Below are 25,580 nucleotides of genomic sequence, written 5' to 3'. Positions count from 1 at the left end.
CTAGGGGACTGATGACAGATGTTAAGTCCCATAGTGCTCAGAGCCATTTGAACCATTTGATGGAAATGGACGGAGATTATACTCAAAATTCATAAACTAATCATCAGTATTGCGGTTTTCAATCTAAGTTGTTCTATTTGAAATTAATGACAAATAAAAAAAGGAGGCATTACTTTTTGACTGACCCTCGTACATACTCGTACTCCCGGGTTCGATTCCCAGCGGGGTCAGGGATTTTCTCTGCCTCGTGATGACTGGGTGTTGTGTGACGTCCTTAGGTTAGTTAGGTTTAAGTAGTTCTAAGTTCTAGGGGACTGATGACCATAGATGTTAAGTCCCATAGTGCTCAGAGCCATTTGAACCATACTCGTACTTGTTTACTTTCAATGAAATTTATTGTTCCTTTCTTTCTTAACGAAAATAAACACAAAGTTCGTGCTTATTCACTTCGTTCCCGCCTGATGTCGGTATCTAATGAATTTATCGTCTTCCTCACATCAACAGATGGTGACAGTTATTCGGTTTGGTACTGATTGACAGGGTTGTTGGATGTCTTTCTGAGGGATATCGCGCCAGATTCTGTCCAGCTGGCGCGTTAGATCGTCAAAATCCGGAGATGGTTGGGGGGCTCTAACCATTATGCTCCAAATGTTCTCAGTATGGGAGAGATCCGGTGACCTTGCTGGCCAAGGTAGGACTTGGCAAGCACGAAGACAATCAGTAGAAATTCTCGCCATGTACGGCTAGGCACCTCTTGCTGAAATGTAAAGCCACACAGGTCTTCCACCTGGAATTTCACTGAAGTAGAGCAGCCCTCAGTGATGAATATCGCTTCGAATTTAGCTCCGATAACCAGCTAAGACATATCTGGATACGCCCTGGACATTAGTGGCATACCAACTTGACTGTCGCCCGTCGTACGATCCGACAACCAGCAGTGATGGTCTAAGGTGCCATTTATTTTCATAGCAGGGCGGCTTTGGTTGCCATCCGCGGCAACCTTGCAGCACAGCGGTATGTCGACGATGGCTGGATGGTTGGTTGGTTTGTGAGATTAAAGGGACCAGACTGCTGCGGTCGTCTCGACGATGGTCTACGCCCCATTTTGTTGCCCTTCAAGGCAAGTCATCCTGTGCGTATATTTCAGCAAGATAATGGTCGCTCGCACACAGAGAGAGTTTCTACAGCTTGTTTTCGTGCATGCCAAACCCTACCTTGATTAGCAAGATCGCCCGATCTCTTCTCAATTAAGAAAGTTTGGAACATTACTGGCACGGCCTTCCAATCAATTCGGGATTTTGACGACCTAACTCTCCAATTCGACACAATTGGGCACGGTATTCGTCAGGAGGACATCCAAAAACTGTATCAAATCAATGCCTTATTTGTAAAAGGGCCAGAGGTGAGATAACGCGTTATCGACTTGCTCACATTGTGAAGTGCTCTCTCTTGAACAAATGATCCAAGTTTTCTAAAATTGTAGTCGTTTGTCTGTACATCTGCATCACGTCTATCGATTTCTATTCCATTTGGATAATTTCTGGGTGTGGGCCGCATTTTTTTTTTTTTTTTTCGTGGAGTTTAATTCTTTTCCTTGGGCATTTGTGCTGTGGATCTACAAGAAGCACCTACGACATCTATATTTTTTTAATATCAACATTGCATTCTATTCAGACTAAACCATCCCTCATGCAACTCATGTCAACAACGTAAGTGATCAATGCAGCACACGAAAGCTTTCTATACTGCCAGCGCCGAAGCAGATATCATGATCCCGAGTAAATGACCATTAAACAGTGGAATACGATCGAACACTGGCAAATGCGAACCGAATACGATCGAACGCTGTTCTCTCGCGCTCACCTACCGTTTACACCAGAGAGAATACTCGTTCGCTGATGCTCGTTCACTTGTGTTCGCTCCTGTGTAAACTAAGTTTAAGACGACTGTGTATAATAAGCGGTTGTTTCTGAGTGACGAGTCGTAGAATTACGAAATCGAATTAGGCACAGTATCAGATGCTAAGGACGATCAGACGGGCAATTTTGAAAATGACGATAGTATTTTTTTCTCTCTTCACTTGACTTCACAATCCCGCAATATTTTTAAAGTGACAACGCGAGCGTAACTTCATCCTATTATGCCATTCTCAAGTGACAGCTCACTATGAAGAACATCAGTGCATAATTGTTCCTTTAAAGGCATCGTGTCAACTATGCGCACCCATTTAATGTGTCAGGTGTAACACTCGGTGCATGAGCAGTGCCTGTTGAGAGATCAGTATGACATGCAGGGCTTTAGGGGTGTAAGTGCAGATATTGTGAGTGTTGATACTTCAATATGTACCCACTTCGGTGTCTTGTTTTTTTCTCTGTGTGTAACAGTCTTGCCGCAAATGCGTCACGTAACTTACTACCGGATGTTTTCTGCACGGTCGTAAGTGCATCACTAAATGGACTCGACCTATCGGTATAGACTAACCATTTAGCGTCCATGCATCCACGCTTCAACACCTACCCTGCTGCCCAGGGGAAAATAAGCATTAATGGCTTGTTCTTGCCACAAGTACTTGCAGGTACTAATCAGCCTAAGAAAAATACTATTGCTAATATCCATAATTATTAGCCTGTAAATCTAGCAAACACTGGTGTTTTGTCGTTCAGTGCACTGTCCCCAATCAGCAATAAAAATATCTTCACTTATACCCCTAACATCCCGTACAAGGTATGCCCAACCGAAAAGGAAAACTTCATTGTAGCGGCGTTGTATGATATCCCATTGGGTGAATGTGTTTGCAGAGAGATTGTTTGGTGGTATTGCTAGTGGCACAAGCGGATTTAACGGCTTCGCAGCAATTTCTTCATTTCTGGAGAGTTATTTCCGCACTTCGTTGAGTGATGGATGGCACCCAGTCAGCACAAAGAATGATTATCCAATTTCTTTGCACAAAAGGAAAGCATGCTTCACAAATTTATTGCAAGATGGAACAGGTATACGGATAGCAGTGACTCGTGCGGTGCACAGTATTCCGAGGGTGTCAGCGTTATGAGGCAGCATGTGTTGTGTAGAAGACCCTCTGGCTCCTTCAGAAATTTCGATGGGAGGTCATGGAACATCCTCCTTACAGCCTGATCTCCCTATATGACTTGCATATCTTTGGCATGATCAGATGCACACCTGTGACGAGGAAGTGCCGGACACAGTGGACAACTGTATCCGCCAGCAATACAAGAGTCTCTACATTGAAGCCATCGAGTCCCTTCCTTCGCGCTGGGATCGATATATCAATTCCAATGACAGTTATGTATAGTTGTACTGTTCCACATGATCTGTAGTTATAATACTGTTATTAAAATTTCTTTACTCGTAACTGTAGTCACCTTTTCATTTGCGCACACCTTGTAAATTACATAAAGTGCTACGTTCTTTTACATAGAAGACAAAGAATCTTATCACTCATCAGTAAATATTCCAGAATTCGATACCAGAACAGCTGTTAGCATGAGTGACATAAAAGTAGGTATCTTAGGTGTTGCGAAACAACTCAAATCACTTAAGAAAGGCAAGTTTTCCGGTCCAGACGGTATACAAACAGGTTACTTTCAGAGAACGCAGACACAATAGAGCCTATCTTAGCAATCATATACAACAGCTCACTTGACGAAAGGTCTGTTCCTAAAGACTGGAAAGTTGCACAGGTCACGCCAGTATTCAAGAAAGGAAATAGGAGTAACCCATTGAATTGCAGACCCATATCACTGACCTCAATTTGCACTGGGATTTTGGAGCATATACTAGAATAGAAGATTATAAATCACCTTGAAGAAAATGACTTATTGATACATAACCAACACGGATTCAGAAAATACCGTTCTTGTGCAACGCAGTTAGCTCTTTATACCCATGAAGTGATGAGTGCTGTCTACAAGAGATCTCAGATCGATTCCATATTTCTAGATTTCCAGAAAGCTTTTGATACCGTACCTCACAAGTGACTATTAATCAAATTGCATGCATATGGAGTATCGTCTCAGTTGTGTGACTGGATTTGTGATTTCATCTCAGAGAGGTCACAGTTCGTAGTGATTGACGGTAAATCATCGAGTAGAACAGAAGTGATATCTGACGTTCCGCAAGGTAGTGTCATAGGCCCTCTGCTGTTCCTGATTTACATAAGTGATCTAGGTGATAATCTGAGCAGCCCCATTAGATTGTTTGCAGATGACGCTGTAATTTACCGTCTAGTAAAATCATCAGATGATCAATTCCAATTAGAAAATGATCTAGAGAGAATTTCTGTATGGTACCAAAAGTGGCGATTGGCACTAAACAAAGAAAAGTGCGAGGTCATCCACATGGGTACTCAAAGGAATCCGATAAATTTTGGGTATACGATAAATCGTACAAATCTAAGGGCTGTCAATTAGACTAAATACCTAGGAATTACAATTGCAAGCAACTTAAATTGGAAAGACCACATAGATAATATTGTGGGGAAGGCGAAACAAAGACTGTGCTTTCTTGGCAGAACACTAAGAAGATGCGACAAACCCACTACAGAGACAGGCTATATTACACTTGTCCATCCTCTGCTGGAATATTTCTGTGTGGTGTGGGAGCCCTATCAGGTAGGCCTGACGGAGGACATCGAGAAAGTGCAAAGAAGGGCGGCAGCTCGTTTCGTGTTATCGCGCAATAGGGGTGAAAGTGTAACTGATATGATACGCGAGTTGGGGTGGCAGTCACTGAAACAAAGGCTGTTTTCTTTGCGGCGAGATCTGTTTACGAAATTTCAATCACCAACTTTCTCTTCCGAATGCGAAAATATTTTGTTGACACCCACCTACGTAGGTAGAAATGATCATCATAATAAAATAAGAGAAATTAGAGCTCGAACGGAAAGATTTAGGTGTTCTTTTTTCCCACGCGCCATTCAAGAGTGGAATGGCAGAGAAGTAGTATGAAAATGGTTCGATGAACCCTCTGCCAAGCACTTAAGTGTGTATTGCAGAATAACCATGTAGGTGTAGATGTAGTTGTAGATTTGAAAAATACTGAAGATGGTTAATACGAGAATGGTACCCTGATGAAAGGACCGATTATGCACTGAACCACTTCATAGTGAACTGCCACCAGAAATATACAACAGTAGAAGTCACTGTTATGAGCAAATACAATTAATAACGGCCGTGACCGATAACACTGCCGTCCCTACAGCAGCGACAACTCTTTAATTTCGAGGAGTGCTGATCTTAGAAATTTTGTTAATATTATCCAGAAGTTAGCAGGAGAAAATGTCTGAACTATCTTGGAGGAATGACTCATTTGCTATTCACTGGAGAAGAAAACTTTCGTGTGGTGATTAAGCTGTTTCATACTTTGGTATTGTTTAAGAAACGAAAATCTACCATTGTTCTAGATCGTACTAATTACAATGCCGTGCAGTGGTTCTGGATGTGGCAACCAAGGTAAAATCGCGTAACTGTCAGCGAAATAACATACTCTGATAAGCCAAAACATTATGATCACTATACTATATTGCAGTGCCTGTGTTGATTCAAAGTACTGTGCGATGTCGTTCAGTCATCAAGAGATCCACAGTTCGGTGCGAGTATAGGATGTAGACAAAGCGGTGACGTAGGGAATTCTCGATCTGTCCGGGGAGCTAATGATAATGCTAAAAGGAGAAAAAGAAACCCCGCTCGGAAACAAATTTTCAATATCAACAATACATGATCACTGCCCACGTCCGCCCCGATAGCTGAGTGGTCAGCATGACGGATAGCCGTCTTACGGGCCCGGATTCGATTCCCGGCCGGGTCGGGGAGTTTTCCGCTCAGGGATTGGGTGTTGTGTTGTCACCATCATCATTTCATCCACATCCAGCGCGCAGGTCGCCCAAGGTGGCGTCGAATGTAATAAGACCTGCACAAAGGCGGCCGGACCTGCCCCTTAAGCGGCCTCCCGGCCAATGACGCCAAACGCTCTTTTCCATTTTTTTATCATCACTGCCCACCACGAGCGTTGCGGAAACGAGAGGCTATAAAGAAAGTATACAATAGGGTCAGAGACAAATGGACATTATTCTGGCAACGGTCGATACAGGCCGCAACTGGGGCAACATACTGACATAAACCACTTTCTCAAAGGGCAGAAGGTTATGGGCCAACGACTGGGAACGAGCATCTCGGAGAAGCTGGTCGGCTGTTCGCCTCCTACTGTCGTGAGCATCTACGGGAAGTGGTCTGAGGACAGTGAAACCACGAAGAAGCGACGAGGTGTTAAGACATCCACAGCTCATCACAAAATATCGTCAATTACAATATTGTAGTGGACACAGGATTATTGCGGTTCGGCCGTGGATCAATGAAAACGTGTCACCTGGTCTTGTTAGAGCAGCCTGATATTCGTGTCGGGATTTGCCGTCATGGAGGCGAACAGCTACTCGAAACGTGTACCGTGCCACAGACACAGGCCGGTGGGCGCATTGTTACTTTATGGCGACATTCACCTGACCATCCATGGGACCTGTGGTAGCAGTCGAAGGCACCGTAACAACTGTCGACTACACGAACATTATTGGAGATCACCTGCATCCCTTCACGTTTGATGTCTTCCCCAACGACAATTGGATAACTGTCCACGTCACAAGTCCAGAATCTTACAACACTGGTTTGAAGAGCACGATAATCAACGCTGATGTCTTGGTTTCTTCTGCACCCGGTGGAACACGTCTGGGACGTTATCGGTAGCCAGCTCCGCGCCCACAACCTACCGGCCCATAATTTACAGGAACTGTGTGACCTGTGCGAAGACATCTCTTGCCACATACCTCCGGAAACGTCCCAAGTTGGACTTGTCGAGTCCATGCCACGGAGAATCACTGTTGTATTGCTTTCTTAAGATGTATCAACACGTTATAAAACCGGTGCTCTTCATGTTTTGACTCGTCCGTGTAGGTGTAGAGAGCTACTCGTTTTCCTGGATTTGTTTCGTCCTGTTGGGTTTCTTCTCGTGCTATAGGTTCTTTCACTGCTTTTAAAAGTACAGCGTAAGACGTACTCGCCCGCAAAATCTGTTTCTGGCGCCATGCATGCCTGAAAGTGCGAATAAATATTTTTCCAAAAGATATTAATTTAGTTGAAGATCAACTATTTCGCTGTTATATACCCCTACTTACTGATGAGTTGAGTCGGTTCCTGCAGAGCTTTTTCCGTACGCAGTGTGTGCGAATGTATTAAGCCCATTCATTTTGTTCTTCAGGACAGATAATCACGGAATTCATTTACGTATCCATGTACTGAAGCTATTTGTTCTGGAAACATACATTCCGCAGTTACACTATGTTACTACTACTTGTTTCGAGCTCGTTCCACCACTTTAAAGCAATCACCGACAAGCTGAGATCGGCCATCATCGCTTGTCACAGCCGAACTAAAACTGCATTGGAGCTGTGATGGAATTAATATCTATTGTTGTGCTTATGTAAATAAAAAGTGAGAGGCGTATTGCCAGTAGGTGAAAGTTTTTAAAAGTGTGCCGTGATCTTTACAACGTAGTTACATAAGACATAAAATGAAAGTTAAATAACAGATATGTAACGAATTTCGCACTGGGAGTATTTTGTACTTTGTAGTAGTCTACGTTACATGGAAAGTGCAGAAGGCAAATAAATCCAGGAGTGTCGTCTAAAGTGTAACAAACGATTCCTTTCTTTTCCTAATGTAATAGTAGCACTAAGAATATGTGAATGAAAGTGAAATTCACTACACGGTGGCATTCCCTATGAGGTGGGGCACCAAGAATCACGGATGTATCCACGACACGCCTTTAAAGCCGTTTGTGGTGTATAACACCAGAGAAAATGGTGATGTCTCTCAAAAATTTGATAGTGTGCTTCTAGTGTGATAGATATTTGAATGTGGATTATCTATTTAATTTAACTATCACTATTATGTTTACTTTCCTTTGTCTGAATTCTTATGCTCTGAATGTAGAATCACTTTACTCCCTTTGTTCCGTCTGTTTGACCGCCGAAACTAATCGTCATTTGTACACGGCAGAGTACGCACGTTTTATTGCGAGCAACCATTGCGTCTATAGCTGAGATACACGACCTCGAGAAATCCATCGAAGTGAAGAAACCAGCTCACCTGGACACGGGGATGCTGCGACAACATGTAGACCACAGCTTCTGCTATGTCCTCGGATTCCATCCACGGTGTCTTCTCTCGAACTTCAGGGGTATACTTTGGAAGGAAGTCGTGGATCTCTGTCCTCACGTAACCCGGAGATATTTGCTGTGAACGGTAAATAGTAACACACCATTCAAGAAAAGCATTGCATGAACAAAGACGAGAGAGACATTAATGTTTTAAATGAAGCATCACTTTTCTTAACATGAAATTAATGATTGTGTGCGAAGTGCAAGATGTGTCGTAAGGGCAAGGATCGCTTGTTATCATTTTGCAGAATGATACATAAAGAGTGCATCTGAATCATATCTCATATAGTTTACAACAGAACTCCAACAAGCCGGCCGATGTGGCCGAGCGGTTCTAGGCGCTTCAGTCCGGAAACGCGCGACCGCTGCTGTCGCAGGTTCGAATCATGCCTCGGGCATGGATGTGTGTGATGTCCTTAGGTTAGTTAGGTTTAAGTAGTTCTAAGTCTAGGGGACTGATGACCTCCGATATTAAGTCCCATAGTGCTCAGAGCCATTTGAACCATTTGAACTCCAAGAAGTAACGTGTACAAACATATATTTTCGTTTCATAGAACAGACAGATAAATCATACTGGTATGCCCTAACCGAGTCGCATTCAGATGACGAGCTGTAGTCGCAGAGGAAATTGAAGTGAAAGTGTTCAAATAGTTCTAAGTACTATGGGACTCAGCATCTGAGGTCATCAGTCACCTAGACTTAGAACTACTTAAACCTAACTAACCTAAGGACATCACACACATCCATGCCCGAGGCAGGATTCGAACCTGCTATCGTAACAGCAGTGCGGTTCCGGACTTAAGCGCCTAGAACCGCTCGGCCACAAAGGCCGGCAGTGAAAGTGTATGGCAGTGTAAAAAGTGTGGTGTTGCTCTACATTAAAAGACTATTTTGAGATCTACTATACCAAACAATCATACTAGCTGATATTTAAAGCAATCCTAACAGTTGGTATGTATTAAGTCTGATTTCACCAGTAGGGGGTTTAAATACGATGTGATTGGATAATAACAATGAGCGTATGGCATTGGTGGCCGGGAGACCCCTCGCGGGGCGGTTTGGCCGCCGCTCCACAAGTTCTTTAACGCCACGATGGCGACTTGCGAGTGAAGGAGGATGAATGATGATGAAAGACACACAACACCCAGTCATCTCGAGGCAGAGAAAAATCCCTGACCCCACCGGGAATCGAAGCCGGGACCCCGTGCGTGGGAAGCGAGGACGCTACCGCAAGACCACGAGCCGCGGACATGCCATTGGATTAATAAAACATAATGATGACGTAGCACTCTGGATTCAGCTATTTATGTACAGCAATTCTTAATATGTTCCCCTTTATTGTTATTTTAATTCACCTCGAAGGGGCTGGCTATCAACAGATGAAACCGATTTTCGGACAAAAGTCTTCCATGTTTAACAAAACTTCTTATTACATAAGAGAGATGAAATAAGTCTGTTTGTGAATAGAAATAACTTTCTATTGCTCCTTTACAAGAGTTAAAATGTAAGAGAAATCATGTATATGCTGCCACGATGTAACGTGATGTTGGCGATGCATGAGAATGACGATGATCATGATCGGTCTCACAATTGGACCCTGTGGAATCGTGGGAAGCAACTAACTTAGTGAAGACGGAGGGTGAAAGAGATAGGAAACGGAAGGACGGGAAGAGATGGCCGCCGTTCACTAGGACTGGTAGGAAGGCTACATGTCGATGAGGATTCCGTTGTCGGTTAGTGGGAATCGCTTGAAATTCCTTGCCCATGAAGGTGCAAGAAAGGTGACGTATTGATGTAGTGGCGCACCAGTGTGCTCAGGTTGGTGGTTAGTGAGTGGTAGTTTTTTAGTGCTGCGACTGAATTTTGGAATCAATTTATTGGGTATGAAGGTGATCCAAGAAGGGAAGATACGGGAAATGATCGAGTTGACATATAGTAGGAACTAGATTAGATACGGAAGGAGAGGCGAAGTGTATGACCTTCTTTGTAGGACCCAGGTGCGGCCTGGTAGTAATTGTAGCCGATAAAGTGTTTGTATTGAACAATCTTCTAAGCAGGGCATCCACAGGTAAAATAATTATACTCAAACAAATTAAAATATACCGACTTGATAAATAGTTGATAAAACTGATTAAGAGTTCAATCTGCTGCAGTAGCTGTTTTACTGTAGGAACCGTGCTGAATATTTTAGATCAGGTACAGATTATAAGAGTTAGTAAGCACACACTTTCACTATTACTGAAAAATCAAACAGATCTCAAACATCGCAGTCTTTTATCGAATTTTGATTATTTAGGGTTTTTCGACTAACTGTAATTATGGGGTCGCTGTATAATTCTGCTTATGGTTTCTTATAATTACCATATTCAGTCTTCACATCCACGCATCTCCTCTTTCCAATAACTCCCCCTCCCCTCTCCTCCTTTCTCCCCGCCGGCCGTTGTGGCCGAGCGATTCTAGGCGCTACAATCTGTAACCACGCGGCTGCTACGGTCGCAGGTTCGAATCCTACCTCGGGCATGGATGTGTGTGATGTCCTAAGGTTAGTTAGGTATAAGTAATTCTTAGTCAAGGGAGCTGATGACCTCAGATGTTAAGTCCCATAGTGCTCAGAGCCATTTTTACCCTTCTCCTGCTTTTTTCTTCCTTTTCCGTTCCCTTGCAAACCATCACCCCTCCTTGCTCCCACTTTATCTTCCGCTAAAGTATAAATACTAGCAGTTTACGTCACACTCTTGTTTTCTTATAGTTTGGATTTTTGTACTTTATTTATAAGTAACTCCATATAGACAACTGAGCATAGGCTTTTATATTTTTACCGTTTTCTACGGCAACAGAAATGATTTCTTGTCTATTCTAAAGCGAGTTGTACTGCTTTCTCGGAACCCCACAGTGGTGGTGGTGGTGGTTAGTGTTTAACGTCCCGTCGACACGAGGTCATTAGAGACGGAGCGCAAGCTCGGGTTAGGGAAGGATTGGGAAGGAAATCGGCCGCGCCCTTTCAAAGGAACCATCCCGGCATTTGCCTGAAACGATTTAGGGAAATCACGGAAAACCTAAATCAGGATGGCCGGAGACGGGATTGAACCGTCGTCCTCCCGAATGCGAGTCCAGTGTGCTAACCACTGCGCCACCTCGCTCGGTCTCCCCACAGTGGTACGCAGCGTGCCTGCTCTGCACTCTTGTTGTCATCCGTGCACCAAGCCTGTGTATAATGATCAGTGCTCTGCTGTTACCGCGGCTCCACGTGTTCTTCTCGAAGGCTAAGTCGTCCTTTAAACCCGAAAGCCAATTTTGACGGCCTTACTACTATGCAGCATGGATGTTCATTCTGCACAAATAGGTATAACAGCACTTTACCGGCCGCTGTGGCCGAGCGGTTCTAGGCTGTTCTAGTGCTGTGCTGGATTGGCTACCAGGCAATCAGAGCAGTCAAGTGTAGAGATTCAATGAGTCGAGGATAGTTTGACTGGCTTGTACAACACGGAGGCGGGCGTTTTCTATTTTGACTCCTGTTCAAGGCATCGTGGAAAGTGACCGTGATTCTTTGCCTCCATCGGCTACTGGTCCACCCCAGGTGGAAAACTTTAGGTCATTCCTTAGTGGGGTATGCAACTTGGCCGGCCGCGGTGGCCGAGCGGTTCTAGGCGCTTCAGTCCGGAACCACGCGAGTGCTACGGTCGCAGGTTCGAATCCTGCCTCGGGCATGGGTGTGTGTGATGTCCTTAGGTTAGTAAGGTTTAAGTAGTTCTAAGTTCTAGGGGACTGATGACCTCAGACGTTAAGTCCCATAGTGCTCAGAGACATTTGAACTATTTTTGAATGCAACTTGTGGTGGACTAAGAGCCAGTGGCAGTTTACAACTGCACGGACGGTGGAACGGCATAACATCTCAGACATATTATGTGTCACAAGGGTGAACTTATTCGTACTGAGTCGGCTGTCTGACGTTTGACAGGCCATCGTGCCTGTGAGTCAAACTAGCTCGCCAGACCAGCGAACGGGTGCACCTCACACTGAAATGTGCTGGGATTTCAGGGCTCTGATAGGGGAGTTTCCCGCACTTTAATAATCAGAACGCAAGTACTTGTAGTTTACAAGTTTTCATGGATGTATCAGAGCGTTACAGCTGCCTCTGCGATCCATCCCTCATCTACAGTATACCGTTTTCTGATTCTGTATGAACCAAGGTGAGAGAGTAAAGTATTGCTGCACAGGCGTAATGTTGTTAAAAGATACTCACAACCCTCTGTTCTCCGTGATCCATAGTTTGTAGTGTAGCCGGTCACAGTTGGTTCCATCTGAATGTAATTTGGTCTCTCTGTGGATTCTTGTAAATGGGGTATGATTGCGCTGTAAGAGGGATTAATTTGGGGGAGAACTTGTATAGTTTTCACCACACTGAATGCTTTGCGAATCAAACACCATTCTATTTTTGATTTATGTTTGTCATTTTTCTGAAAGATTTGTCAGTTCGAGTCTAGTTGTAAAAGGATGAATATAACTTGTCTTTGTTTTCGTAAACTTAAAAACGCCACAGTTCTCGTTCATACTCCCACAGCTATTCACTGTTTTTATTTTATTGTGATGATGCATGGATACACCAGCAATTTAGAATGCAATCGTACTAAATTAGTTAATTTGATGATTAATTTGAGTTCTGAAAGTGACTTCAGACTATGGCAACAAAAGTGCCATGAGTAAATTCACTAATTTAATATATAAAATTTAAGTGTGTAGCTCACAATGTGAAGATTATTGGGCCGGCCGCTGTGGCCGAGCGGGTCTAGGCGCTTCAATCTGGAACCGCGCGCCTTCTACGATCAGATGGTTCAAATGGCTCTGAGCACTGTGGGACTTAACATCTGAGGTCAGCAGTCCCTTAGAACTCAGAACTACTTAAACCTAACTAACCTAAGGACATCACACACATCCATATCCGAGGCTGGATTCGAACCTGCGACCGTAGCTGTCGCGCGGTTTCAAACTGAAGTGCCTAGAACCGCTCGGCCACAACGGGCGGTCGCCTGTTACGGTCGCAGGTTCGAATTCTGCTTCGGGCATGGATCTGTGTGATGTGCTTAGGGTAGTTAGGTTTAAGTAGTTCTGAGTCTAGGGGACTGATGACCTCAGTGTTAAGTCCCATAGTGCTTAGAGCCATTTCAACCATTTTGAACAGCTCTTTCTGGTAAGCACCTTCTTAACTCCTGTTTCCTCCGTATTATTTGGGACGGTTTGAAATATCGCCTCACATAGACTTTCAATTAACGAACGCACCTATAATTTCTGATGGTATGTATTGGTGTTGTCAAATATGAGAGCGGTAGACACTGGTCTAGACGGTTTCACGTTACCACATGTGAGTCCGACATTATTGTTTAAATTATTCTTTCATTTAAGTCTACCTAGAGCTGCTGTTGGACCTTCCTCACCATTACTTTTACAACGCTTTTATTTTAGGGATTCATGGCGCCTCCCAAAGAAAATTATCAGTAACAACTGGCTTTATTAAGTTTGACTCTCCTTAATGGATGCGTCAGCAGTGTTTCTCATTGCGCCTTGGAACACGCATTAAGTCACTTAATTAACAAGGGGCATTAGACCTTGTAAGTAATTTTATGACAGCGGCACATGCCTTTTCTTATTAATTTGCGTGCCATGTTTTTAATTTTTAGTATTAAGAATTCGAACTTAATAAGTCAGTAGTACGGTTCTTATTAAGTTTTGTACAAATTTTTTTAGGCATAAGCACACCTGCGGAGGTACTTCCATGGTACGAAAGCGGTCCTACTGGTCTCTGAGCGAGTGCAATAAAACAGCTAACGGGGAAGGTTGGACTCTCAATCAATTTTACCGGCATTTCAACAGCTCAATATATTGTTAACAGCTCAATATATTTTAATTTGTTTGAGTGTTCCTTGCAGTACGTATTTGTGTTGGAAGATGAGCACGAGTTTAATCCATATAATTTTCCTGTCAAAGGTTAATGCTAAATACTTTACTGTGTTGGTGAGAGTAACTGAAAGATGATGAAATGGAAATCCGTTCGATCGATTCGACGAGTAATTTGACCAAAGTTGGTGACAGTTTTTGTGTGGATTTGCTTGAAGTTACCACATATGACACCACTCGACGTGGAGATACAAATGTCAGAGGGAGAAAAATGGTTGGATGGTGTCATGGGTAATTGGTAGGTGGTATCGTCGGCGTATTGCAAGAGTTTTTATACCTTCAGCTGTCACTGCTGTCTTAGCTGTGTTCGTGAAGCGCTGAGTAAGAACTGCAAGTTGTTGCAACTGGTGGGATGTCTAAGTTACTACGTTCATAAACACATAGATTCATGGAATTATCCACGTCTGGGTCAAATGTGACGGTGAAGGTATTATTTTAGAAATAGGATGCGAAGTGGTTGACTTTGGTGAGGTTATGAAGGATGGGCTTATTGTTGTGTACAATGTTTTCTCTGAAGGCATATTGAATGCTTTTCAGTATTTTGTAGAGTTTATAGACATTTAATTTAATTTGGTGCATGATATCTGCCACTCACGACGCTCTTCGGGTTGTAAGTAACTGCGAACATATCGCTGGAGTTGTTGGTGGGATGTGAGAGCATCTCTGCCATAAGTAAGAAGGACTTACTTGTAGAGATGGTGAAATGCTTGGAGAAGGTCAAGAACATCTGAGAGGCTGGGATGGTCATAGCAATTAGATAAGATAGGGATATGAATGATAATTGCACTTGTGATGATGTGTTGTAAGTAATCAGCCTCACGCTGGATGTTGACAGTATTTTGAAGATTGAATTGGTTCAAATGGCTCTGAGCACTATGGGGCTTAACTTCTGAGGTCATCAGTCCCCTAGAACTTAGAACTACTTAAACCTAACTAACCTAATGACATCACATACATCCATGCCCGAGGCAGGATTCGAACCTGCGAACGTAGCGGTCGCGCGGTTCCAGACTGTAGCGCCAAGAACCGCTCGGCCACACCGGCCGGCCTGAAGACTGGAATCTTGGCCCTTTGATCTGGTGTGGGTGCGGACGCATTAGACATCCTAGTCAGTGAGGGAATAGTTCTGGATTTGTCGTGGTGGATAAATAAGTTGATATACGTCTGATTTGGTATAGGGTATGAGATTTGTAGAAGGACTGGTACAAGATCATCCCTAGCTGGACCAAGGACTTCAACAGTGGTACACCTCAAGAGGATTGGCGAAGCAATAAAGCATTAAGAGTGGTATCTTTGTAAGGTCAGGTATGGACAGGAATGTAGATTTCATGGCCATTGAGGATATCGATAAACTGATTCCACCTTTGCTTTTCGGCAGGTCGGTGCACTCGACGCCTTGAATCATTTCAAAAGATGCAAGATAATAGCTCGTCGAACCACTCTACATGCCTCCCCCTCCCAGTTACCTACTATCCAATTTCTGCTTTGTTTGCTCTATTGAATACGTATTGAAGACACATAGCTTCAGCTGCTGCAATGAATAATGAATGGACTTTCGCGAAATACTCGACGCCACGCGTCTATAGCATAGAGTTTCCCTCAAAAAGGTTGCCCAGATGCTGGTGGAGGTGGACCTGCATTTACTGATCGCAGCAGTACCTGTCGGGCTTGAAACTAAACACGTTGTATTGTCCAAGTTGATAGATGAAGAAACTTAGCACCTTCGTTCATATTGTTGTCACGGATACATCGAACATGATGGCTCCTATCTGCCATTCTGCCATTTCTTCAGGTCGACCCATCTTCGTTCGCTGATTCCATGCAATCGGCTGGCACATCACTTCATTGCCGAACTTCCGTTGCCATTGGAGGTTCACATGAACTCTTGGTGCCAATTCTATGCCATCTACGGCGATCCAAAGTGACCTGAGTGTTCTTTCAAAGAGGGTGAGTAGTACACATCAAAAGCTAGTAACGACTCAGATACGGCAGTTGGCAGCACTAGCAAGGTATACAGGGTAATTCACTGCCGCTACCGAAGGGTTTTGTGCAACCGGCAATGCTTTCAAAAACCAATCACGCGATTTTCATATTCTTTCGCTGGTAGCGTGCAAACAGTCAGTACAACAGAAAAAATGAATAAGCCCCTTTTGTAAGGAGTTTAGTCTAGTTAAATTTTGTACTGGGATACGTTTCCGCTGTAGACCGAGGTTTTCGAGCTATTCAGAAACACATATTTGAAGTTTACTTTTGTTCGTTTTTCTTGAATAATTCAAGAACTACATCTCTACCGAAAACATATCCCAGTGCAGAATTTAACTACAATAAATTTCCTACAGAAAGGTCTTGCTCAATTTTTATGTAGGACCAATAGTTTGCATGTAGCGAGGTAGAGATTGTGAAAATCATGCACATGGTATTTGAAGGCATTGCCAGTTGCATAAAAAGAATCGGAAGGGACTGCTGAATCACCCTGTAGAAAGCCCGTCGGGGTACGCAGAAAACAGTGCAGTCGTTGTCGTAATGTGGAGACGGAGAAATTTATTTGGCATCCAAAAGGACATGATCATTGGCTTCTAGGTCGGGGCGGAAGGACTGCCAAAGCGGCTAAGTTTGTAAACTGTTGGTATGCCGCTATGGTTAAAATACTCATATACTGTGGTGGCAAAATAACGCTATCCAAAATCGGCGCCGATACAACTACGGTGCGACGTGCGCCGTAGACAACAGGCGTGAACAACGGCTGCGGAGATGTGTTCGTGCGAAAACAACTGTTGAGCAACTGACCGCCTAGGTAAAACCAAGGGATTATCACCAGCATCTCCTCAACGATCGATCAGCGACTTTTGCAGCAGACGCCTAGTTCATGCATCGATGTGTAAGAGGATCGTTGAACCCTCGTAGACCCCAAACACACACACACACACACACACACACACACACACATATATATATATATATATATATATACACATGCTGATAACTGTTTATCGGCGACGAAGGCTGGAATTTGAACGCCAGTATTGCAACCGGACGTCCACTGATTGGCTACAGATGGCCTTTTCAGACGAATGACGTTTTATGTTCCGCCAGACAAGTGGCTGTTGTCGTCTACGGTGTGAAACGTCACAGAGCAAATGTCCTGAAACAATCATCAGAAGGATCCAGGCCGGAGGAAGAGCGTTACGGTCTGGGGGAATGTTTTCGTAGCATTCCCTGATTGATCTCGTAATTATGGAAGGCACATTGGATCAACACTATTCTGCATCTATCCTCGGGGACCATGTCCATAATTACATGCAATTTTTTTTTCCTTGCCTTGATGGCACCCACCAGCAGGACAACGCAACGTTTCACACGACGCACATGCGTGGTTCGAAGAGCACCAGGATGAGTTTACCGTACTCCCCCAGCCACCAAACTCCCCAGATTTTGATCCAGACGGGAATATGTGGGACCACCTTTATCGGACTGTATGCACCACGGATCCTCAACCAAGAGGCCTGGTGCAGCTGGCCACCACGCTGGAGTCGGCATGGCTCATCATCATTGACCGTATCTTCCAGAACGTCACTGACTCTGACTGCATGCACCACAGATCCTCAACCAAGAGGCCTGGTGCACCTCACTGACTCTTCCTGCACGTCTGCTTTTGACTCGTGGTCCTATTAATGTGCACAGTGTACATTTTCCTGCGAGAGCGCCTTCCCGTAACCGGTGCCATGTTGCCCACCAGCAGCCAAGGAGAAAACTCTCAAGTGTCGTAATAAGAGCCCAGCAATCATCTACCAGGGCTACTCTAGGGTTCGTATTGTGTCTGAGGCACATTTATTTGCGGTGCTAAACTAGAAATCTCTGATTCCATTTGTTATACTGTCAAAAATCTGAAGTTACACATGTTCGGTGATTTAATGTTCTGCTAATTGTTATACTGTAATAGCTCTGTGTGACATCAGCCTTGTTGCGCCACTGTTCGACTGTGCCGTTGCGGAAAGATTTGCAAAAAATGCAGTAAACATTTGCCTGCAAAAGCCCAGAACATCTTTAACAGGTCACAGCAAGGCAGGAGTTTTGGCTAGAAGGTACGCTGTTACTTTCGCCAGTCGGTGGGTGCTCTTTCCAGATTTCTACTAGTGGGCGCCTTGTGGCTTTTGGTATTTGTAAGTAAGTTGTCGTTTTGATCAAGAAATCTTTTATACAGATATAGTTAGTCTATATGTGATCATTTAAGTGTATTTAAATGAAGGAATAATAATGTTGAATTACGAGCAGTGAACCAAGTGTCATATTCCATTAGCGGCTCGCTGAACACATTTTGTCCGCCATCAACTTCTAGTACGCAAGCTGTGTGATCCACGTATTGGTGGGACTCTACGTGAAAGTTTTGTTAATAGTGCTGAGAGAGAGAGACCTGTTATTTGTGTGTATCAAGTGATACGTCGCTGTTCACAGACAGTTGCGAATACTCATGACATTTTGGTGGAAATTGACTCTACCCAGCTAAATCATTCTTCTTATCTGTGTTATAATAAACTGAACTAATGTTTTATGTGTTACAGTCTCCACCCAGTCTCCTCCCGGAGCAAACAAAAGAACTTACCGTTGTATCAACGAGTACAATTTCATCCGGCACAACAGTTATTGTTCCTCCAGATCAATGACTTGCATGTCTTCTGCTGATTATTGGGTGCCAAAAATTGTGATTTTTCTTCTTCTTCTCAATTTGCTCTTGTGTCCCTGTTTCCTACACTGTGTTTTGCGGATTCGGCGTTCAGGAAGAATGAAAGTTTTGTCGACGGATTGCTCTGATGAAATATCGGAAAATCAACTGCTAATGTATTCGTTCCGGAAAGACGTTTCGACAAGTTTCTAGCTTCTCCTGTCGAAGCGTCTGAGTCCTAAAATACTTTGTGCAGGTGGTGACCCACAGTTTGTAAGCATTTCAAAAAAATCGTCTTCCAAAACCGCCAACAGCTGCTGATGAATCTTTACTGACTACTGGTTTCGATCATATGATCATGTTTACAACAACCGCTACGCTAAAGGCGTACTGTAGCGTTGAGTACGATAAAAACCACCCTGACTCATTGCCGTCAACGATAAAATGCATTATACGGTCAACAGTAAAATGCATTGATGTATATAATTAATCCCGGGTTCGATTCCCGGCGGGGTCAGGGATTTTCTCTGCCTCGTGATGACTGGATGTTGTGTGATGTCCTTAGGTTAGTTAGGTTTAAGTAGTTCTAAGTTCTAGGGGACTGATGACCATAGATGTTAAGTCCCATAGTGCTCAGAGCCATTTGAACCATATATAATTAATTTTAGTACACTCTCATGCTCAAGTATACTTTGCATCATCAGTTTGACACTACTTTGGCAAGGCTGATACAGGTTATTGTAAATAGTTTTATTATACCTGAAAATGATCGAAACCGCTAGTTAAGAAAGATGTATTCATCGGCAACACTAAGCGACTCTGAAAGATGACCTTTTAAAAAATGTCTAGGTACTGTTAATTGCGTCTTCTGGGTCGTGTAAACGAACAAACAACAGCTTACTACAGGACCCAGACACCTTGCCAGAAGAGTACTTGTAAGAATCTATTCGAAATGTCGCCCGGAGAGAATATATTACTTGACTCTTTTTCCGAGAGGAATTCGTCAATGTTGAGAAAGATTTTTTTAAAAACGAGGAAAATAATGAGAAGTGCGTAAGCAACTGGATCCGATTAGAATATTCATCACATACAAAACACAAAAAGAATATCTTGATGAGAAAAAAAAACAGTATAAAACATATTCACATCACAAGACGCTTAGCAACAAGCCCACTGCAAACACGACACATGCTTTACAAACATCAACAGCGACAGAACTTTTGTCAGCGAGAGGCGTAATTAAAGAAATTCATTATGAATAACGTACATGTGTTTCGCTGTGTACCCTTGCATTTACGCTTTTCGTAGCACGTAGCGAAAATCAAGTCTTGCGGCTAGTTCCCACAGACACGCCTACCTAAGAACTACAGCAGCTGGCTTTAGCTAACAAATCGGCTATACAGGACGAATATGAAATTGATTTCGGCTCTTCCTCCGTATTCACACTCGTGTCATGATTGGCCCATTATTTGCTGGTAACACGATTAAGTTAGAGCTCTGTGTACCTTTACTGGAGAAAATATCAGATGGCGCTATCTAGGCTTCATTCTTCTCCGAAATGTGAGCTTTATGGACAAATGTGCCAAGTGCTTCAAGCTGCGACAGGTGAAAGCAATTGGAACCTGTCGCAGCAGGAAGGCATTTTCAGAACAAAGTACTTGTGGCTCAATATATGGCATGTAATGGCAGAGATCACTAGCGAGCACATTGCTTTTAACTGGAAAGATCATTCCAGTGAATACGCATATTAATTTTCCGGTCTCTAGTCATTATAAATAGCCCATAAATACTTCATGGCCGATGGATCATTGACGCTAGAAGGAATCTCATGGAAATGTTGACCCCTGACATGCCGTGACACCTCCATCGGCCGAAAAACATTTATGGGTTACTGACCAAAAATTGCTACAGCCATCCAACAGTTTTAATGAGCATTGACTCTAATAGACTCTATACTCCAGATAGTGGTGAGATTTTTCTGAGAACTTACCCCACACCGTATTTTGCTCTTCCTGGCGACGAGGTCCTTCCTCAGTCCCTCTAGCAGGGCCGTGACAGCATGCTTGGCTGCGCCGTACATCGCTATATCGGAGCCGCCAGGCGGTATGTGGCCCAACACACTGTAACCAAAGAGACGTGCTTCAAACATTCACTCACTACCTCAAAATTACTCAATGGAGGCGAATGCACAGTTCCCTCAGTTTACTTTTCCATAATATACTTCTCCATTATATAATAAAAAGTGTCCGGACACCTATTTGAGGAGATTTATATAGCTTGTGTCCTCTCTTCTTGAACTCAGCTCAGAACACTTTCAATGAGGTGTCTGAATGTCTATGGAGGAATGGCATCCCATTCGTGCTTCTACCCTGACCTGTGGAAGACTTCCCGCATCCTTGTATTCCTCAAACCCAACAAACCTCCTTCTGCCACCTCTTCCTATCATCCCATCTGCCTCACCTCCATCTTCAGTAAGGTCTTCGAATCTATCCTCTCCGGCCGTATCCATCAGCACCTTAATCATCACCACCTCCTCCCCCTTATCCAGTGTGGCTTCCGACCCTCCTTCTCCACTGAAGACGAACTCCTTAACCTCGTTCACCTTCTCTCCCTCCAGCTCAACTTCCGTCGCTCCGCCATTTTTGTTTCTCTCGACCTCCAAAATGCCTATGACCATGAATGGCATCCCAGTCTCCTCTTTAAACTCTAAAACTACGCCCTGCCTATCAATTTTGTCCATCTGGTCGCTTCCTTCCTCGCACCATCCTTCCTATGTCACCCTCCACAACACCAACTCCCTTATCTTGTATCCCACTGCTGGTGTCCCCCAGGGCTCTGTCCTCTCCCCTCTCCTTTATCTCTTGTATACAGCTGATATGCCCAAGCCACCCTCACCTGTCCACCTTCTCCAGTATGCTGATGACACCGCCTTCCTGGCTCTCTATCCTACCCTTCAACGGTCCCAACGCACCCTCCATGTAACCAGTGGTTCCTCCGTCTCAACCCCTCCAAAACCCAGGCAATCATCATAGGCCGCACCACCCACTCTTTCCGTCTCCATGATTTCTACTTCACCATTTATGGTCATCCCATCCAACTCACCCCCACCCTGAGATACCTTGACCTCACCCTTGACCATCACCTCACCTGGACCCCTCACCTCCAGACCCTCCAGCAGAAAGCCCATTCCCACCTCCTGAAACTCCTGTCTGGCCGGACATGGGGGTTGCATCCTTCCACCATCCCTCACACCAACAAATCCCTCATCCGTCCTATCCTCTGTTATGCCAGCGTTGCTTAGATCTCTGCACCCACCCGCTTTTTGTCCGCAGGTTTGATCCCTCCCACCCCCTGGTTTCCTCCTTCCTCTCCATCCCCCACCCATTGCCGTGCCTCTATCCTCTATCCTCTCTCCACCTCCACACTCTCCATCTCCTTCATCAGGGCAATTTCCAGCGCCTCCCCCTCTGAGATGATGAACTTCGCCTTGACATATACCCTTCTTTCCAAATATAACCTGGCCTTGTTGCCCCCCTCCACAGGGCCCCCTTTTTTACTCTCCTCTCCTTCTCCCTTTCCTCCTCCCCCCCCCTGGAGATCCTGCACCCCATCCTTGCCTCTTTCCCTCCCATGTCCCTCCCTACCTGGCTCTCTTTGGTGCGCCCCCCGCCCATCTGCCCCCCTCTCTACCCTTCCCTCCCTTCTTCCCTTCTCCCTCATCTCCTTGCGTATGGCAGATCCTCCATTTTGATCATCGTCAGTGTACCACATCAGTGTTGTGATTAGTGCTGTTTCTACTGTGCGTCAAGAGGTGTGATGTAATTGTGTACTGGCCTTGTACTTAGTATTACTGTCAGTGTTTGTTATGTGCTACGCCATCCGTCAATACTTTTATGCTCCAGTCATACTGGTCCTTGTGTTCTTTTAATTGTCCCAGTGTGTGGTTTTTCGTGTGCGCTACTATTTTACAGTTTTTATCTCCATTTTACAGTCGCCCATTTTTTGCCTATTGTCTTCCTTGATTTTCCCCTTTTTTTGTATCTATGTTCACCATGTTTTCTCCTTTGTTATTTTTAAATTTCTATTGTTTGTTCTATGTCTTTCGGCTGAAGATCAGCGCATATGCTGCTGCCAGCCTGCCTCGATGGGGAATTGAAATACAATAAAGGAAAACAAATCCCATTCGTCCTCAAGAGTCAAAACCAGAGAGGGTATCCACGTTGGACGCTGGGGTGTGCAGTGTAGTCGATGTTCTAAGTCATCTCTAAGGCGTTCTATTAGGTTCTGATGCGGACTCTGGGCAGGTCAGTCCTTTCCATAAATGTTATTGTTGACAAACCATTATCTCACAAACGTACTTTATGACAGGGTGCGTTGTCATACTGACACAAAGAATCATCAGGACCGAACAGTTCCTCCACTGTACGCTATACACAGTATAAAATGCTATAAAATATCTTAATATCCTTCCACATTAAATTTAGCGTTTTTCTAAGTGCGGTAAGGGGATCCACCCTAACCGCTACAAAAGCACCAATGCCGTAACACCACCTCCTCTGTACTTCACTGTTAGCACTACACACACTGAAGAGCCAAAGAAATTTGTACACCTGCCTAATATCGTGTAGGGCCCCCGCGAGCACGCAGAAATGCCGCAATACGATGTGACACAGACTCAATTAATGTCTGTAGTGATGGAGGGAACTGACACCATGAATCCTGCAAGGCTGTCCATAAATACGTAAGAGTACGAGGGGGTGCAGATCTCTTCTGAACAGCACGCTGCAGGGCATCCCAGATATGTCGGAGATTTGATGTTTTACCTGACTCCTGATGTTCACGGTACACTCGTGAAATGGTCGTACGGGAAAATCCTAAGTTCATCTCTACTTCGGAGATGCTCAGTCCCATCGCTCCTGCGCCGACTATAACACCACGTTCAAACTCACTTAGATATTGATAACCTGCCATTGCAGCAGCAGTAACCGATCTAACAACGGGGTTGCCGACCGCAGAGTGTATTCTCCCTGTTTACGTATCTCTGTATTTCAATACGCTTGCCTATACCAAAGTCTTTGGCACTTCAGTGTATGATGACAAGTAACGTTTTCCAGCTATTCGCCAAACAACACTGTTGAAGAGCAATTCGGGGATGGCGATTGCATCTTTCAACGCGATCGAGCACCTGTTCATGATGCACGGCCTGTGGCGGAGTGGTTACGCAACAATAACATCCCTGTAATGGACTGGCCTGCACAGAGTCCTGACCTGAATCCTGTAGAACACCTTTGGGATGCTTTGGAAAGCCGACTTCGTGCCAGGCGTCACCGACCGACATCGATACCTCTCGTCAGTGCAGTACTCCGTGGAAAATGGGCTGCCATTCCCCAAGAAAACTTCCAGCACCTGATTGAAAGTATGCCTGCGAGAGTAGAAGCTGTCATCAAGGTTAAAGATGCGGCAACGCCGTATTGAATTGCAGAATTACCGATGGAGGGCGCCACGAACTTGTAAGTAATTTTTAGCCAGGTGTCCGGATACTTTTGATCACATAGTGTAGCTTGCTCCACTCATCGTCCACAGATCCACAAGCCCTCACATCGTGATACACTGTGAAGAAGTTTCGAATTTAATCCTGGACATTGACGGAAAGGTGTGGTCAGAGACTTTATACCACAATCTCTTCTCCCCTTGCCGACTAAATACTGACAGTAAAGATTTTATCCACCAGTAGGATTCGAACCGGCTTATCTTCTAGTCGAGTGTTACCGCACAGGCATGCGTTAGCGTCCTCGGATACAGAAGTAGGATTATGGTTAAATAAATCAGTACTAGGATCATTCGATACGATACGTGCTTTAAAATACTGATAAGAGTAAAAGTGTGAGTTGAAAAATACCAAGTAAAAGAGTAGCAGTATCGGAGCGAAATTACTTGATACCAATAATTATCTGTAATTTATTCTGCAATAATTTAATTATACAGTATTAGGTCTGTCCGCCTATTTATGCATAATAGTTACATTTTTTCCGGCACCTGTTCCGGCAATGGCGAAATATCGTGTCAGCAGAGTTTTCTTTGGCCGGATTCTATTCCTATAATTGCCATTTGCCTTTCGGAGGGAAGTACCGTGTACCACCTAGAGCTGCTGAGCGGATTCGCTAACCAGCGATCTAGTTCGGCGTATTCCACTCGTTCGGATTATCTCAGGCACTACGTAGGAAGCTACAACCAATCGGAGCTCACTCGGAGCAAACGGAGCTGACATATCGGTCACATCTGACGGGAGCAGAATCGAATAGTACTTGTAGAGATACCGACTAGAGAAAACTGTCTCTCACATTTCGCGAAAAAGAGCGAATAATGTTCCAGCATGTGTACTGTGGCGCACTCTAGGTGCCACATAGCACATCACTTTCTCTGAGTCGTAACTGAAGACGTGACATCTGAAGGAGCGTTGAGCGCTTTTAATATAATCAAGAAAGACAGATCCCTTCCGAGTCACATTTTCCTTTTATTTGTGCTGTGTTTGCGAATTTGTGGTAAGGTCTTATGGGACCAAACTGCTGAGGTCTTCGGTCCATAAGCCTACACACTACTTAATCTCACTTAAACTAACTTTCGCTATGGACGACAAACACACCCATGCCCGAGGGAGGACTCGAACCACCGACGGGAGGAGCCACACGGACGTGACAAGACGCCTCAAACCGCGCGGCTACCCCGCGCAGTCGTGCTGTCTGC

General features: G+C 44.3%; 1 protein-coding gene across 1 annotated transcript in view; it reads right to left on the bottom strand.

Annotated features, from left to right (window-relative positions):
- Window positions 1–25,580, bottom strand: part of LOC124775994 (dehydrogenase/reductase SDR family member 11-like) — a 38,091-nt gene that overhangs the window by 5,847 nt on the left and 6,664 nt on the right. The window contains exons 4-5 of the mRNA XM_047250836.1: window positions 20,827–20,956; window positions 8,154–8,300 (exon numbers count right to left, since the gene is read on the bottom strand). Coding sequence (XP_047106792.1) covers window positions 8,154–8,300; window positions 20,827–20,956 — 277 coding nt within the window. The remainder of the gene's footprint in view (window positions 1–8,153; window positions 8,301–20,826; window positions 20,957–25,580) is intronic.

Source organism: Schistocerca piceifrons, chromosome 2, assembly GCF_021461385.2.
Source record: "Schistocerca piceifrons isolate TAMUIC-IGC-003096 chromosome 2, iqSchPice1.1, whole genome shotgun sequence".
NCBI classification, from domain to species: Eukaryota; Metazoa; Arthropoda; class Insecta; order Orthoptera; family Acrididae; genus Schistocerca; species Schistocerca piceifrons.
Note: the sequence above shows the minus strand (reverse complement) of the source record. Positions and strands in the feature narration are given on the sequence as shown.